Source organism: Macaca mulatta, chromosome 1 (assembly GCF_049350105.2).
Source record: "Macaca mulatta isolate MMU2019108-1 chromosome 1, T2T-MMU8v2.0, whole genome shotgun sequence".
In the NCBI taxonomy this organism is placed as follows: domain Eukaryota; kingdom Metazoa; phylum Chordata; class Mammalia; order Primates; family Cercopithecidae; genus Macaca; species Macaca mulatta.
Genome location: NC_133406.1, coordinates 230,880,570 through 230,898,178, shown reverse-complemented (window position 1 = coordinate 230,898,178; position 17,609 = coordinate 230,880,570). Strand labels below are relative to the sequence as shown.

The 17,609-nt window shown below is 51.8% G+C and overlaps 2 protein-coding genes and 2 long non-coding RNA genes across 24 annotated transcripts in view; 2 read left to right on the top strand and 2 right to left on the bottom strand.

Moving 5' to 3' along the window:
- LZIC (leucine zipper and CTNNBIP1 domain containing) overlaps positions 1-17,609 on the bottom strand; it is a 119,238-nt gene that overhangs the window by 22,602 nt on the left and 79,027 nt on the right. The gene's annotated exons all lie outside the window — the stretch shown is intronic.
- Positions 1-17,609, bottom strand: part of CTNNBIP1 (catenin beta interacting protein 1) — a 65,207-nt gene that overhangs the window by 6,977 nt on the left and 40,621 nt on the right. For 19 of the 21 annotated variants that reach the window (XR_001447413.3, XR_013413859.1, XR_013413865.1 and 16 more), the window contains 1 exon segment: positions 17,401-17,491. Coding sequence is in view for 18 of the 21 variants with exons in the window: in XM_077992538.1 (XP_077848664.1) it covers positions 17,401-17,491 (91 nt within the window). In the remaining 3 variants the exon portion in view is untranslated. 21 annotated transcript variants of the gene reach the window in all.
- LOC144336538 (uncharacterized) lies at positions 1,844-6,793 on the top strand. The gene is made up of 3 exons (XR_013408411.1): positions 1,844-1,897; positions 2,435-3,258; positions 6,656-6,793. It is a non-coding gene; the product is annotated as an uncharacterized LOC144336538 (long non-coding RNA).
- LOC144336524 (uncharacterized) lies at positions 8,810-15,176 on the top strand. Its single transcript, XR_013408382.1, has 2 exons — positions 8,810-10,900; positions 13,237-15,176. It is a non-coding gene; the product is annotated as an uncharacterized LOC144336524 (long non-coding RNA).

Genomic DNA, 17,609 nt, shown 5'->3' with positions numbered 1-17,609 from the left:
TATATATAGAAAATCATAAGGAATCCACTAAAAAAAATTTTTTTTTTTTTTTTGAGACAGGGTCTCACTCTGTCACCCAGGCCAGAGTACAGTGGCATAATCTTGGCTCACTGCAATCTCCGCCTCCCAGGCTCAAGCAATCCTCCCACTTCAATCTCCCGAGTAGCTGGGACTATAAGCGCATGCCACCACATCTGGCTAATTTTTATATTTTTTGTAGAGATGAGGTTTTGCCATGTTGTCCAGGTTGGTCTCGAGCTCCTGAGCTCAAGTGATCCACCCACCTTGGCCTCCCAAAGTGCTGGGATTACAGGCTTGAGCCACTGCACCTGGCCCACTAAAAAACTATTAGAACTAATAAACAAGTTAAAGGTATAGGATACAAGGTCAATCTACAAAAATCAATTGTATTTTTATACACTAGCAATGAACAATCTGAAAGTAAAATTAAGAAAATGATTCCACTTATAATTGCATTAATAATAATAAAACAGGAACAAATTTAACAAAGTGCAAATTTTTGTGCTTTGAACAGTACACAACATTACTGAATAAAATTCAATACATGATCCCTATCAAAATCCCTTTCTTGGGGAGTTTTTAAAAACTGCCTTTTTTGTAGAAATTGACAAGTTGATCCTAACATTCATATGGAAAGGCAAGGGACCCAGAATATCCAACACCACCTTGAAAAAGAAGAACAAGTTGACTCACACTTCCCGATTTCAAAACTTACTACAAAGGCAACGTCAATGAGACTGGGTGGTACTGGCATAAGGACAGACATAGATCAGTGGAACAAAAATGAGCGTTCAGAAATAAACCTTCCGACTATGGCCAGTTGATTTTTGACAAGGGTGCCAAGACAATTCAGTGGGGAAGAACTGAACTAATGGGTGCTGGGACAACTGGATATTCACATGCACAGGATGAAACTCGACCCTTACCTTGCAGCATCTACAAAAATTAACCTGAAATGGATAAATGACCTATATATAAGAGATAAAGTTAGAAAAATCTTGGAAGAAAATATAGAAACAAATTTTCACGACCTTGGGTTAGGAAATGCTTTTTTTTTTTTTGGACAGGGTCTTGGTCTGTCACCCAGGCTAGAGTGCAGTGGTACAATCAGCACTCACTGTGCAGCCTTGACCTTCTGGACCCAATCGATTCTCTCACCTCAGCCTCCTGAGTAGCTGGGACCACAAGCGCACACTGCTACACCCAGCTAATTAATTTTTTTTGGCCGAGGTGGGCAGATCACTTGAGGTCAGGAGTTTGAGACCAGCCTGGTCAACATGGTGAAACGCCATCTCTACTAAAAATACAAAAAAAATTAGCTGGGCGTGGTGGTGCATGCCTGTAGTCCCAGCTACTTGGGAAGCTGAGGCATGAGAATTGTTTGAACCCAGGAGCTGGAGGTTGCAGTGAGCTGAGATCGTACCACTGCATTCTAGTCTGGGTGACAGAGTGAGACTCTGTCTCAAAAAAAAAAAAAAAGAAAAAAGAAAAAATTGTTTTGACAGATGAGGTGTCTTCCTGTGTTGCCCAGGCTGGTCTTGAACTCCTGGGCTCAAGCCATCCTCTTGCCTCTGCCATGTAAAGTACTGGGATTACAAGCATGAGCCTCCACACCTGGCAGGAGATGGTTTCTTAGATATGATAGCTAAAGCACAAGCAACAGAAGAAAAAAATAAATCAAACTTTATCAAGATTAAAAACTTTTCTGTTTCAAAAGACATCATCGAGAAAGTGAAAAGACAACACACAGAATGAAAGAAAATATTGACAAATCACATATCTGGTAAGGGACTGTTACCCAAAATACATAAAAAAAAAACTCTTTTTTTTTTTTTTTTTAGAGGGAGTCTTGTTCTGTTGCCCAGGCTGGAGGGCAGTGGCGCGATCTCAGCTCACCGCAACCTCTGCCTCCTGTGTTTAAGCAATTCTCCTGCCTCAGCCTCCAGAGTACCTGGGATTACAGGCGCCCACCACCATGCCTGGATAATTTTTTTATTTTTAATAGAGATGCGGTTTCACCATGTTGGCCAGGCTGGTCTCGAACTCCTGACCTCAGGCGATCCACCCACCTTGGCCTCCCAATGTGTTGGGATTATAGGCGTGAGCCACCATGCCCAGTCCATAAAGAACTCTTAAAAACTCAATAACAGTCCGGGTTCGGTGGCTCACGACTGTAATTCCAGCACTTGGGAGGCCGAGGTGGGTGGATCACCTGAGGTCAGGAGTTTGAGACCAGCCTGGCCAACATAGTGAAACTCTGTCTCTACTAAAAATAAAAAATTAGCAGGGTGTGGTGGCACAAACCTGTAGTGCCAGCTACTCAGGAGGCTGAGGCAGGAGAATCACTTGAACCTGGGAGGCAGAGGTTGCGGTGAGCCAAGATCACGCCGCTGCACTCCAGCCTGGGCGACAGAGTGAGACGCTATCTCAAAAAACAAACAAACAAACAAAACTCTCAAAAACCTCAATATTAAAAAATGGGTGGCCGGGCATGGTGGCTCACGCCCGTAATCCCAGCCCAAGATGGGCAGATCATGAGGTCAGGATATCGAGACCATCCTGGCTAACACGGTGAAACCCCATCTCTACTAAAAATACAAAAAATTAGCCAGGCATGGTGGCGGGTGCCTATAGTCCCAGCTACTCGCGAGGCTGAGGCAGGAGAATGGCGTGAACCTGGGAGGTACAGCTTGTAGTGAGCCGAGATTGCACCATTGCACTCCAGCCTGGGCGACGGAGTGAGACTCCGTCTAAAAAAAAAAAAAAAAAACCGCAAAGACTTCAACAGACATTGCTCCAAAGAAGGTATATAAATGGCCAATAAATACATGAAAAGATACTCAACATCATCTGTCATTACGGAAATGCAAAGCAAAACCACAACAAGGCCAGGCATGATGGTCCACACCTGTAATCCCAGCACTTTGGGAGGCTGAGATGGGCAGATCACTTGAGGACAGGAGTTTGAGGCCAGCTTGACCAACATGGCGAAACCCCATCTCTACCAAAAATACAAAAATTAGCTAGGCATGGTGGAGTGCTCCTGTAATCCCAGCTACTCGGGAGGCTGAGGCAGGAGAATTGCTTGAACCCAGAAGGTTAAGGTTGCAGTGAGCCAAGATTATATCACTGCACTCCAACCTGGGCAACAGAGTGAGTCTCCATCTCAAAACAAAAAACAAGGCCGGGCATGGTGGCTCAAGCCTGTAATCCCAGCACTTTGGGAGGCCGAGACGGGTGGATCACGAGGTCAGGAGATCGAGACCATCCTGGCTAACACGGTGAAACCCCGTCTCTACTAAAAAATACAAAAAACTAGCCGGGCGCGGTGGCAGGCGCCTGTAGTCCCAACTACTCAGGAGGCTGAGGCAGGAGAATGGCGTGAACCCGGGAGGCGGAGCTTGCAGTGAGCTGAGATCCGGCCACTGCACTCCAGCCTGGGTGGCAGAGCGAGACTCCGTCTCAAAAAAAAAAAAACAAAAAAAAACAAAACAAAAAAAAAAAAAAACAAGGCCGGGCACAGTGGCTCACGCCTGTAGTCCCAGCACTTTGGGAGGCCAAGGTGGTTGGATCACCTGAGGTCAGGAGTTTGAGAGCAGCCTGGCCAACATCATGAAACCTCGTCTCTACTGAAAATACAAAAATTGGCCAGGCATAGTGGCATGTGGCTGTAATTCCAGCTACTTAAGAGGCAGAGACAGAAGAATTGCTTGAACCCAAGAGGTGGAGGTTGCAGTGAGCCAAGATTACGCCACTGCACTCCAGCCTGGGTGACAGAGTGAGACTCTGTCTCAAAAAAAAAAAAAAAAAAAAAAAAAAAAAAAAAAAAGCCAGGCACAGTGGCTCACACCTGTAATCTCTGCACTTTGGGAGGCCAGGGCAGGTAGATCACCTGAGGTCAGGAGTTTGAGACCAGCCTATCCAACATGGTGAAACCCCGTCTCTACTAAAAATACAAAAATTAGCCAGATATGGTGGTGCGCTCCTGTAGTCCCTGCTACTCAGGAGATGAGGCAGGAGAATCTCTTGAACCCGGGAGGTGGAGGTCACAGTGAGCTGAGAGCACGCCACTGCACTCTAGTCTGGGCAACAGACCAAGATTCCGTCTCAAAAACAACAACAAAAACCCAAAACCATAATGATAAACCATTTCACATCTACTAGAATCAAAAAGACAGCTGAGAACAAGTGTTGGCCAGGTTGTGGAGCAACTGGAACCCTCATCCATTGCTGGTGGGAGTGTCAGGTGGTGCAGCTGCCAAGCCTGCTCCACAGTCTCTCCCATCTCAGCTGACGGCACCTCCACCTTCCTGTTGCTCAGGTCAGAAGTCCTGGGGTCTTCCCAATTCCTCTGTCACATACACTCCACACACAATGCATCAGCAAATCCCATTGACTCCACTTCTCTACTTACAAGGTAGATGCTGAGTACATCATCACTTCTGCCACCACCCCCTGGTCCGGGGTGGGTGGACTCCTGAATCCCCGCTTGCCTTGACCTCCTCTCGCTAGTCCCTGATGGTCCAGTCTCCACATAACAGCCAGGGAGAAGTTGTTAGAAACCTAAGTCAGCTCCTACCATGCCTTTGCTCAAAACCCTCCAGAAGCTTCTACTGCAAGACTGCTCATCATACTCAAGGCCAATGCCCATCTCCTCACTGTGGCCTGCAGGACCCACACACACTGGTCTCTGATGGCCACTTCACCTCCCTTTACAACACACCTCTCACCACTCGCTGCGCCAGCTACATGGGCCCCTGGCTGTACTTCAACCACAAGTCCTTGCACCCCAGGGCCTTTGCACCTGCCGCTTCGTTGCCTTGATGCTCTTCTCCAAGTTTATCTCATGGTTCTTGCACTTCATAGAGGCCCTCCCTGAACACAACTTCTAAAATGACCCTTGTGTCTCAATCCCTCAGGTGAATGAGGTCTTTGGCACCCTCAGTGCTATTCACAGAGCTCTATATTGAGCTGACCTTCCTTTCTCCACTGGCACGTACACCTCATGTGATCAGGGACTTGGTTTTGTTCACTGACATAGTTACAGTATCTGGGCAAGTACCTGGGACACAGGATAAATCTTTATAGATGAGGAACCTGAAACTCAGAGAGACAAAGCAACTCAGTGAATCAGAGGCAGAGAGAAGACCCAGATCCAGACTCCAAAGCCCATGACTTCACCCTAGAAGGAGAAAGGAAACCACGGACCTCTCCAGTTACCCAGAGCACTAAGGCTCATCTGGCCTCCTAGCGTCTTAGTTCCATCAGAATGGAACTACGAACCAGGGCTTAAAACCACCACCAAAGCAGCCCAGGGACACCTTGGAGATAATTCAACATGGAACCCAGAGTGTCAACCTAAGAGCCCTGGCCCTGGCCCCCTGCCCCTACCTGGTCCCCACTTCCTATCTCCCCGGAGCCCTGCTCCCTATCTCTGCCTACTGCCCTGCCAGACACTTCACTAGTCCCCTGGCTCACCTGCCCTGGAAACCAGGGCCAGGACACTGGGAAGGGCGTAGCTTTCCAAACCAGGGCAGGGCATCCAGCAGGCCCTCCCATCCCATGCTCAATGCCAGCTTTGCCCCTTTAGTAGAGCCCAGTCAATTGACTGGGGAGAAAAAATGACAAATATGCAGGAGCTTAGAAAAGGGAAGCTGGCCCCTAACCGGGGGTGGGAGAGAGACAATGGGAGCTCAGGACGAACTCCCACCAGCATGCTGGAACCAGCTCTGCTCCCGCCAACACTCACCCTAGGCCTGGCCTGGCTCACTCAGGCTTTTGGAGAAAGCCTCCTGGGGGCCTCTGACAACTCCCAAAGTCTGCTGAGAATCACTCTTGCTATTTGAGACTCTTAAGCTGAAGTCCTTCAAAGGTCCTTTCCTGAATATACTGGGCAGCTCGATGCATTTCCTGAACTGCCAGGGCAGGCTCCTATTGGCCCTGCAGGATTATAGCTGGGTCAGCAATAGTGGATGAAAAAGAGGAACATGGAGATGCTAAAGCCCCAAGGCCAATCCACGGAGCAAGGGCATTTCACAGACCTGGTTGGGGAAATCTTGGCAGAGCCTAGTGCTGCACTAGCTCCTAATTTGCAAACTTGGAAACAAGCCATTCCCAGGCCACGTGGGTGAAATGCAGTAGACAAAGGCCTGTGACCCTGATCTGTGGACCCTGTTTCCACCTTCACTGTGCCTCCCTGGACTATCCAACATGGTGGGGTCTGCTTTCACAGCCAAGAGGAGGGCTCGGTCCTGCCTTCATTTCACCAAAGCATCCAGGTGTGGGAGGGACAAGCTGACCTCCTACCCTGCAGAACTTCTCCAGATCCAGGATCCTGCAAAGTCCAACTCAGCACAGGTGCTCAGAGGTGGCCAAGGAGAAAGAAAACAGACCCGAGCACAAGTCCTTCCTCCAAAATTGAGGGCACAAAAAAGCCTGGCTAAATTCCCAAAGGCCGCAGGCCTTGCAGGCTCCGTAGATCAGGCAAGGCACAGCCCTGTACAATGTCCCTGGAGAAAAAGGGGGACTTCAGTCACAGATGGACATTCCTGCATCACCCAACTGAGAACTAGGATTCTAGGCCGGGTGCGGTGGCTCACGCCTGTAATCCCAGCACTTTAAGAGGCCGAGGCAGGCGGATCACCTGAGGTCAGGAGTTCAAGACCAGCCTGGCCAACATGATGAAACCCCGTCTCCACTAAAAATATACAAAAGTTAGGCCGGGCACGGTGGCTCAAGCCTGTAATCCCAGCACTTTGGGAGGCCGAGACGGGCGGATCACGAGGTCAGGAGATCGAGACCATCCTGGCTAACACGGTGAAACCCCGTCTCTACTAAAAATACAAAAAACTAGCCGGGCGAGGTGGCGGGCGCCTGCAGTCCCAGCTACTCGGGAAGCTGAGGCAGGAGAATGGCGGGAACCCGGGAGGCGGAGCTTGCAGTGAGCTGAGATCCGGCCACTGCACTCCAGCCTGGGCACAGAGCGAGACTCCGTCTCAAAAAAAAAAAAAAAAAAAAAAAAAAGTTAGCTGGGCATGGTGGTATAAGCCTGTAGTACCAGCTACTTGGGAAGCTGAGGCAGGAGAGTCACTTGAACCTGGGAGGCGGAGGTTGCAGTGAGCCGAGATCGTGCCACTGCATTCTGCATTCTGGCATGAGCAACAGAGCAAGACTTCATCTCTCAAAAAAAAAAAAAAAAAAAAAAAAGAATCAGGATTCTCCCAGGCCCAGCTCCCCACAACCATGTGCCTTGGGGACAGGGAGCTTCTGCCACACCATCCTGCAAGACCACTACTGAAATCCTCACCACCCCCCTTCCTTGCTGGCCAGAACTTCCCCGGACAGTGTCAGACATTCTGGGGTCAGGTATCTGGAGGCCTCCTGAACTCCTCAGGAGCCTTACTCCTTCCTAAAGAGGGTAAAAATGTGGGGTGTGAAAACTCAGAAATGTAACCTGAAATCTTCAGGGTCTGCAAATTCTCAGGGCTGATGAGGGGAGCTCCCTTTGTGAGTCACCATCAGCAGAGGGAGCTAACTTTGGCTAAGTGCTTCACAGCTGTCCAGGGAATGCCACCTGGCAAGCCCAGGGCCCATCCTTGACACACATGGCAGACCAGGCTGAGAGGGAATGCGACCACATGCTCCCAAGTGTCCAGGACAACGCCCACTCTGTGTCTCATCCCCTTCTCTGACCATATGGTTTTTGGTTGTGGTACCTTTTCCTCCTCCCATGAGCTCGTTAATCTTGCTATTAATACCAACTAGCATCTGCTACCTGGCTATCCAAAACAGCAGTGGCTAAACCACCAGCTCTAGGGAAAAGCTACCTGGAAAAACAGGACCCAGACGCTCCTCCAAAGGGAAGCATTTCTGAAGGGGACACAACTTAGGTACCAACCTGGACTGGGCCTCCTCCCAGACAAAGCAAGACCTGCTGGTGGCATGTGCCGTTTTCAGCAGCTTGGGGCTGTGAGCTGGGTGCTCTATACATCTCAGCTCTGATGCCCCCAAGTCCCCAGGGGATGACTTTTACCCAGAGACAGCTTGACACTCGGGTTGCTATGGGGACGGCGGTCACTGATCCACCAGGGCCTTAGCAGCCAAAGCAGCACCAGGCTCAGGGGGGCCTCCTGGGCTCCAGGCTGACAACCATCACGGGCACAGGAGGCTGCTGGGCGGTGGCACTGCAGCAGCCAGTGCTGTGTGGATGTGCACCGAGTCGCTGAGCTGCTGAGCCAGCTCCCAGCAGAGACGCCAGGCCTCGTGGAACAGCCAACAAGAGCTCAGGAGGCAGCTAAAGGCCCTCCCAGGCTTGGATCCCTTGTGGCACCCCAGTACCAAGACCCTGGAGCTGATACCCAGCCTGGGTCTGACTCTGACTAACTGTGTATCCCAGGGGGAAGTCCCTGCACATCTAGCCTTAGTTTACTCATCTGCAAAACGTGATGAATCTATCCGCAATCTAACTAGCCACAGGATAACATCCACAGCATAAAGCATCATAAATGACATCCCGCAGGGTTGCTCTTGGGGCTCTATCCCTGCTCTGTTCTAATCCCAGACGTGCTCCTCAAAATCCATCTCACTGTGTTCCCACCCTCCCATCCCTGCTGAGCCTGACACACACATGACCTTTGTGATATGTCTTCCCAGGTAAGGTGGTCATTCCCTTTATTCGAATTCCTTGGTTCCCCAAAATATAAGCTCTCATAGACCAGGAAGCTTTGATTGCCAAGAAGGGACAGAGATGACCAGTTCTTCACCTAAAACCCTGACATATCCTCTCTCCTTTTTTTCTTTTTTTTTATATATACACCTTCAATAGAGACAGGGTCTCACTATGTTGCCCAGGCTGGTCTCAAACTCCTGGACTCGAGTGATCTCCTACCTCAGCCTCCCAAAGTGTTGGGATTACAGGCATGTGCCACCGTGCCTGCCCCATCCTTGCATATTCTCAAATTTTAGTGGGCATCAGAATGGAATCACCTTGGGAGTTTGCATAAAATGCAGATTCCCAGGCTCATCTGGCAGGCATTCTGGGGCTATGGCAGGGCCCAGGAGTCTGCATTTTAACACGCACCCTCAGTGATTGAGGTGTGCAAATGTGTAGAGCATGCTCTGAGAACTCAGTGCTACAGACTGTCCCCTGACCTCCGCCCAACCCCAAGCTGTCATGCCTTCTTGCCCAGCATTCTGGAGGAGAATCCTGTAGCATCCTTCCCACCAGTTTCTCTACATGCACATCCACATGCATTCTCCAAGGCCCCATACAAACAGCACCTCTTCTCTATGGCTTCCTAGGTGGTCTCCCCTCCCTTAGCCCAAAGCCCTTTATGCATCAGTTCACATGCCCGTCTGCTCTGCTGGTCCAGGAGGTCACAGGGAGTGCTGTGGGGTGGCACCGTGCCTAGCACACAGCAACTGTGGCCTGATGTGAGCGAAACTGTCCAGCCGTTGGATGGAGCAGCCCTCAATGCCCCGCTCTGACAGGGCCCGCCTCTTACTGAGGCTCGATGGGGGAAGTGTAGAGTCACACAAGGACTTCTCTGAGGCCATTCGGGCGTCTGTTTTCAGTTCTAAACAACAGAACCCATGACGCTGGGTGATGGGGTCAAAGCGACCCTCTCTGGAGCCGCAGCCAGGTGCTGAGTAAGCGGCTGGCCCTGCACTTCAGCACATTCCTCGCTTTTCTCGGGATTCTTTCCCCCCCTTTTTCAGTGACACAACTTATACACCAAACCCTCCTGGCTGATTTCTGTTCAATTCAATATATAGGTGATTTTGGGTTCAATTCTGTTATTAGGTTACAGGTAATTCTCATGTAAGTGTTGATTAAAGTTAAAAAAGATTAGCTTCCCATCCCATAGACTAGAATTCTCCCTGGGCCTGACTGTAATTTCGGTGCAGCATCTGTTACTGCCTGGAGCCCCTGGGAGAAGCCTCCAAGCCACACTCGGGGAGACAGGGGACCCAGAAAGCCCAGCAGATCACCTGCACAGCACCGGGCTGGTGCAAAGGAGGGGCCCAGCCGGCTGCCCCCAGGGAGGAGCTGCTCGAGCAGCCTGGCCCTGGAAGGCGCAGTCCAGGCATCCATCCAGCAGACACCTACACTGCCCCAGAGGTGGGACGGGGGACTCGTGTGTGATGGTGAACACGGCCCAGACCCTGGCCCCGAGGGGCTCCCGACGTAAGTAAGACTGGCATGGAGCTCCAGGGCACATGCTGACTTGGAAGGGGTCAGAGAGGGCTTCGTGAAGGAAGTGAAAGAACAGAGGCTAGAAGGCTGTTGAGGGGGATTCCAGGAAGAACTTTCCACACTGAGCTGTATGATGGAGATCAGGCCACCACCCCTAAAACAGGGCAGGGTCGCTGAGGGGGTCAAGGGAGCAGAGAGCTGCCTCCCTCATGCCATTCTATGAAAGGAGAAGCTGTTTGCTCACAGCCTGGTTTCTGCTGATCTACCCGTGACCACAGATATTTTAACAAGGTTCCCAGTGTAACCCTCAAGCCAACTGACCTAGTTTAGGCTCTCTGGCAGCAGACCCTGAACCAGCAGCCTCAGCTTCCAAAGGGGAAAGCCTGGCTGGCCGCAGCTGGGGGAACCTTCCCTGGAAAGTCTCTTGGAGAAAGAGCGTGATCAGGTGGAGGCAGAACGAGCCTGGGAGCCCCCGTGCCAGCACACAGCTCCCAGAGACAACAAGGGCAGCAGCAGACCAGGGCATGGCCCCAAGAGGTCCCCAGGCAGAGAAAAAACAAGGAGCTTCCTTGACAAAATGAGCCAAGTCTAGGCAGTGTCCCTCTCAGCAACACCTCAACAAGGGCCTATTCTTTTTTTTTTTTTCGAGACAGAGTCTGGCTCTGTCACCCAGGCTGGAGTGCAGTGGTGCAATCTCGGCTCACTGCAAGCCCCACCTCCCGGGTTCACACCATTCTCCTGCCTCAGTCTCCTTAGTAGCTGGGACTACAGGCGCCCGCCACCACGCCTGGCTAATTTTTTGTATTTTTAGTAGAGACGGAGTTTCACCATGTTAGCCATGTTAGCCAGGATGGTCTCAATCTCCTGACCTTGTGATCTGCCCGCCTCGGCCTCCCAAAGTGCTGAGATTACAGGCATGAGCCACCGTGCCTGGCTGGACAAGGGCCTATTCTGAGGCACTGTAGGAGGATGACAGTTCTACAGGTGACTGGCCATGGTGGCCTTTTCAAAGAGCCATCAGAGGCCTGGAACTGTACTTGCTGGGCACCACCCCAGTGCGGCACTGAGGCAAGAACAGACCCAGAGCTTTCAGGGAACCAGCATATCGGAAGGCACCCATAGGTGGAGGGCCCAGGGTAAAAATGCAGCAGAAGGTGTTCCCTGTTTGTTCTGCCCCTTTCTGAAATACCTAACCGCCCAAATCATACCTGTTCCTCAAGTAAACACCGTCCTGCTTAAAAAAGCATGTGACCGGGCTGGGTGCAGTAGCTCATGCCTATAATCCCAGCACCTTGGGAGGCCAAGGCAGGCAGATCACGTGAGGTCAGGAGTTTGAAACCAGCCTGGCCAACATGATGAAACCCCATCCCTACTAAATACACAAAAAATAGCTGGGCATGGTGGCATGCGCCTGTAATCCCAGTTACTTGGGAGGCTGAGGCAAGATAATTGCTTGAACCTGTGAGGCTGAGGTTGCAGTGAGCCAAGATAGCAACACTGCACTCCAGCCTGGGTGACAGAGTAAGACTCCGTCTCAAAAAAAAAAAGTTTTCTTGGAAATTATTTAAGAGCACAGCAAAACATAGTAAAGAATGCATGTTAAAAATGGGTATTAAAGCTGGGTGCAGTGGCTCATGCCTATAATCCCAGCACTTTGGGAGGTTGAGGTGGGTGGATCATAAGGTCAGGAGATGGAGACCATCCTGGTTAATAAGGTGAAACCCCGTCTCTACTTAAAAAAAAAAAAAAAAAATTAGCTAGGCGTGATGGCGGGCACCTGTAGTCCCAGCCACTCGGGAGGCTGAGGCAGGAGAATGGTGTGAACTCGGGAGGTGGAGTTTGCAGTGAGCTGAGATTGCGCCACTGCACTCCAGCCTGGGTGACAGAGCAAGACTCTATCACAAAAAAAAAAAAAAAGGGGGGGTATTAAGGTATTAAAATGTTTATGGTCCTGGCCTTGTGCTACCGATGTATGCATGTTTGTGAAAGGATGACAGGAAACTTAACAAAGGGTAAGAGAGATTATGGCTATGTAGTAGGATTCAATGTTTCAAACTTTTCGGCTCTTTCTCTCATTCCCCAGTTTTTTACAATGACTATGCACAATTCTATAACTGGGAAAAAAGAATCATTAGCCGTTAGAGGGAGCCACACTGGCCATGAGAGAGGCCTGGACTCAGCACTCCACAGGGCCTGCTTCGGGAAGCTCTGGCCCTCCCCATTCCTGCAGCTGCCCCTTCCCAGCCGGGCAACCTTCCTGAGAAGTATTGACTTCTTCTGGTTCAAAGCCGAGTTCCCCTGGTTGCCAGGTCTGCTTAGACACCCTTGGGGACTAGAACCTAGTTCATTTATTTGTCCAAGCATGACTAGGGGCTTAGTGGTCCCACCCCCACAAATAATAAGACAGAAGCCACAGTTCCAAGCTCAAGGAGCTCAGAGTCTGGTCGATAGATGGATTAGGAGACAGTGTGGGTGCAGCACAGCTGAGGTGCATGCACATGTGACAGGAGGGCCTGGCCCAGGCTGCAGGGGGCAGGGGAGCAAGGTGGGGATGTAGGCTGGTTCCTGGTGGCCAAGAGGCAAATGCAGTGGCAGAAAGGCATGAACACGGCCATTCACTATGGCCCTTTACAGTGTGAGGTCAGGTCTTGCTCGCCAAGCTAAAGGGGCTGGATTTTATCTTCAAGGCAGTGGGGAGCCACCGAATGATTTTAAATCGGGTGGAGGCCAGGCATGGCGGCTCCTGCCTATAATCCCAGCACTTTGGGAGGCCAAGGTGTGTGGATCATCGGAGGTCAGGAGTTTGAGACCAGCCCGGGCAACATGGTGAAACTCCATCTCTAATTCACTGAGTATGGTGGTAGGCGCCTGTAACCCCAGCTACTCGAGAGGCTGAGACAGGAGAATCACTTGAACTGGGAAGGTGGGGGGTGCAGTGAGCTGAGATTCCGCCACTGCACTCCAGCCTGGGCGACACAGCAAAACACCTTCTCAAAAAAAAAAACAAACAGGTTGAGTAGAGACCCACTAATGTCACTCTGAGCCTCCAAAAGTCTCTCCAGTTGTCTGGGGGCAGAGGGCAGACCTGAGGGGGCAAGACGACACGTCGAGATGCCACATAGGAGTGATCTGAAGCAGTGAGACAAGAGTGAATACGGGCTCAGTCCAAGAGGGGGCTCGAAAGGAGAGGGAGAGAATGAAGCAGGTCCGAGGAGCCTTAGGATGGACTCAGTAATCAATCAGGTTCCTGGGGAAGACAGGAGTCCAGGCTGAGTCCTCAGGTGCTGCATACTTGCTGGGCATTGGTCAGGGCAGAGCACAGGTGGAAAATCCACGTTGGCTGGGCATGGGTGGTTGTGGTGATGCTGGCCAACAGTCAGCTGACCATGCTGTCGGTTGAGGTCACAGGAGTGCGTGTGGGACACGGAGAAGAGAGGAGGCAACCTTGGAGGATGCCAGTGTGACTGAGGGAAGGGAGTGGAAAACAGCTGGTGGGGGTGATGTGAAGGACAAGGGAGGGAAAGGAGGCTGTCATTGGTGGTCTCAGCCCAGCAGAGGCCAGGCAGGCTGGGAACTGGCAGGCCACTGGGGCCTCTGCTGGAACCACTGGTGAGGCCTTAAGGGTAGGCCCCCACCCCCAGGGTCTCCAGCACCTGCCTGGCTCCCCACAGATACTCAACAAATGTGACTGAGGAAAGAATCGAAGAGTGGGGGGTAAAGGGGTGCCTATGGCCCCCTCCCTGGGCCTCAAGGAAAGGAGCAGTGCCCTAGGTACGAGACCCCTGCAGCCCTGGAAGGGAAGCATGTGCAGGGCTAAAGGTGGTGGCCAGACCCTCAGGACCAATGTCGGGTGCTGTCCGTTGGAGGGTCTGCCTCAGACCCCCTGCTAGGAGAGTCCCCGGGGACATGGAGTCTCCTCTGGCTCAGGGAACACTTAGAGCAGCCTGGAGCATTTGCTGAGAGACAGCGCCACCTAGTGGGCAGGAGGTGCGCAGCAGGCCATTATCTGCAGGCTCCAGGCCTTTGGAGTCCATCATGGCAGTCCCTGCACCCTGCTCTGGCCCCTGCATCCTGCCCCAATCCCTGGAGACAACAATCCAGGACTTCTGCCACCTAAGCAGTGTCTCCGCCTCTGACAGCAGGACCCTGCAGCATCAGCTGAGATTGGCTCTGCGATGGAAAAGGTTGGCAGGTGAGATTTTAACAGAGATTCATTTGGCCACATGGCGCAGGCAGAGATGCAGGGTCCTGCCCTCACATGGTAAGTTCACTATGGGAATGCGTTGACTGCAGTTCTGTTGTTATTATTGTGTGTGTTTGTGGTGTCGTTAGGCTTGCAAAGAAAATACTATGCTTGTGAAACGCTTCCAGGCATAGCTGACCCCTCCCCTCTCCACTCCCAGTCCACAGAATTCTCAGAGCCTCCTGCAACTCAGGTCTCCTGTGTGGCTCAGGCCCCGGCAGCCAGGTCAGAGGTAGGGGCGCCCCAGCAGCAGGGAATGACTCCCACCACCTATTCCCCAACAATTCCCTGGGGTCCTCCCTGGCTCCAGCTTCAGCTCCAGGAGCCCTCTCTCCAGAGAAAGAAGTAGCTGTGGACACCAACCACCCCGAAGGGCCCAGACTCCACAGCCCACACAGTTGGTCACAGCTGCCGGCTTGCTCCGACTGCTCAGCAGTTTCAGGGCAAGGTCAACAGCTAAGTGGGGTCACTGACTTTCCTCAACAATTTGGCAGAGTTCATTTTTATTCTCAACTGTTGGTTCAGGTAGGCAAGATAAAGAGTTATCCTAAAATATTTTAACTTTCCCTTATGACAAAGAAACAAATGTACAATGTTAAAATATCTGTTTTACAAAAATGTGTGACTCAGAAAGTTAGTTTCTTATATAGTCCTATCCCCCTAACAATTTTTTATTGTTGTTTGAGACAGAGTCTTGCTCTGTCGTCCAGGCTGGAGTGCAGTGGCATGATCTCAGCTCACTGCAAGCTCCGTCTCCTGGGTTCATGGCCATCCTCCTGCCTCAGCCTCCTGAGCAGCTGGGACCACAGGCACCCGCCACGATGCCTGGCTTTTTTTTTTTTTTTTTTTGAGATGGAGTCTTGCTCTGTTGCCCAGGCTGGACATGCAGTAGTGAGATCTTGGCGCACTGCAGCCTCTGCCTCCCAGGTTCAAGTGATTCTCCTGCCTTAGCCTCCCAAGTAGCTGGAATTACAGGTGCATGCTACTATGCCCAGCTAAATTTTGTATTTTTAGTATAGATGGGGTTTCACCATGCTGGCCAGGCTGGTCTCGAACTCCTGACCTCAGATGATCCACCCACCTTGGCCTCCCAAAGTGCTGGGATTACAGGCATGAGCCACGGCACTTGGCCTATTGCTGCTTTTTATACTGACATATGATCCTACATTTTGATGTCTCTTATTTTGATTTTTTCCCAAGAGTATTCAACTGGAGGCTTTCTTACCATCCCAGCTCAAATTCAGGTTAACTCAGTGACCAAGACCAGGTGGGAAGGAAGGTGAGTCCCCAGGGACTCAGAAGCCTGAAGGTTTCAGGTTGACATGAGTCAGAAGCCAGGGTAGAGGGGGCCATGCTAGAAACCCAGATTAGCCCTGGAAGAAAAGAGACCTCACCCAAGAGATCCCAGGATGGGGCGGGAGCCAGCGCCACACAGAACAGGCTGCTGCATGATCCAGGAGGCACACCTGGGCAGACACACCCAGGCAGGCTGTGCGTGGTGAGCTGCTGTCCCAGGGAGCTCCCTGAGCTTCTGCTGAGTTTCTGCTGAGTTGGGTGCACAAGCCAGGTCACACCCAGCATTGGCGCTTGGGAACAGGCCCGTGTGCCAGGGCAGAGCCCTAAGATATCCAGGAGAACAAGGGTTGGCTGGTGATCTAGGTCAGGCCCCGCATGCCAGCTTCATAGCACAGCAAACGCAGCCGTCAGCACTCTGCTTCTGGGCGCCCGCTCGTGTCTGGACATGCCACAGGTTGCAATATTTCATGGCCAGTCATTCCAACAAAGCATAAAGAGAATAGGCCGGGCGCGGTGGCTCAAGCCTGTAATCCCAGCACTTTGGGAGGCCGAGGCGGGCGGATCACGAGGTCAGGAGATCGAGACCATCCTGGCTAACACAGTGAAACCCCGTCTCTACTAAAAAATACAAAAAACTAGCTGGGCAAGGTGGCGGGCGCCTGTAGTCCCAGCTACTCAGGAGGCTGAGGCAGGAGAATGGTGTGAACCCGGGAGGCGGAGCTTGCAGTGAGCTGAGATCGCGCCACTGCACTCCAGCCTGGGCGACAGAGCGAGACTCCGTCTCAAAAAAAAAAAAAAAAAAAAAAAGATAATAAAAGGAAAGGACTCTGTGGAGATGCTGGTCAGAATCCTGGGCCTCCATGTCATGATAAGCCTTTTAGAGAAGAAGAACCTTGCTAAGCAGCCAAGGGACATGGAGCTGTCCAGTAGCCATGTGGGTCATGGGCAAGATGGCAAACATCGAAGCGCTCCTCAGGCACAGGTGCACATCCTGGGACTCCCAGTAACCAGCTAGCTGCATGGCCAAGTGACTCACTGCTCCCAAATCCCAGTTTCCTTGCCTGTTAAGTGGAAGCATTAATAATACAAATTGTAGCTACCGACAATAGAATGAAGCGATGGTGCTTGCTACACAACTCACACCCTGCCTGCTACCATGCTGATTGGTTGAGGTCACCCAAAAAAGATAGAACTCCCTCAGGTGCACAGAGACATCAGGCCTTTGGCGCATTCCTTCTGGCCACAGCCAGGACCACACCACCTACAATGTGCTCAGGACAACAGTGACAGCATTGTCCCAGCACACAAGGGCAGTTTCTCTCTCCTGGACAGGGTGCTGGGTGGGTAGGGGTCAGGCCAAAGGTTAAGGAAATGCAATAAGCAGTCTCTGCAGTTATAGGGCACCCAAACATCTCCATTTCCTGCCTCTTCCTGCCATTTGTCTGGTAGAGTCTTTGGCTCCCACCTGAGGAAGGAGATGGGATCAGGTGGGAGGCTCCGGAGGCTCCCTGGCTCAGCTCTGTGGGTGGAGGGAGCTGTAGCCCCTCCTAGGCAGTCCTGGGTCTCATGGATCACCCATCAAAGAGGGCTGGAGCTACACTTTCTAAGGGAAGCCACTGCCCCAGCCCCTCTGCCGCCGACTCACCCTGGTCAATGGAGTGCGGAGGCAGCTGGCTGAGCTGGCTGTTGACCACCCCTGCATAGGTGCGCAGGAACTCCTCCTCGCTGGCTGTCAGCTGCAGGAGAGAGCTGTGGTGAGGGGCAGCATGCACCTGTTCCCTGAAAGGCACCTGCACCCCTAGAGGCACCGCCCAGGCCTGCTTGGTTCCTGGATGGTGCGTCCTCCTTTGCTTC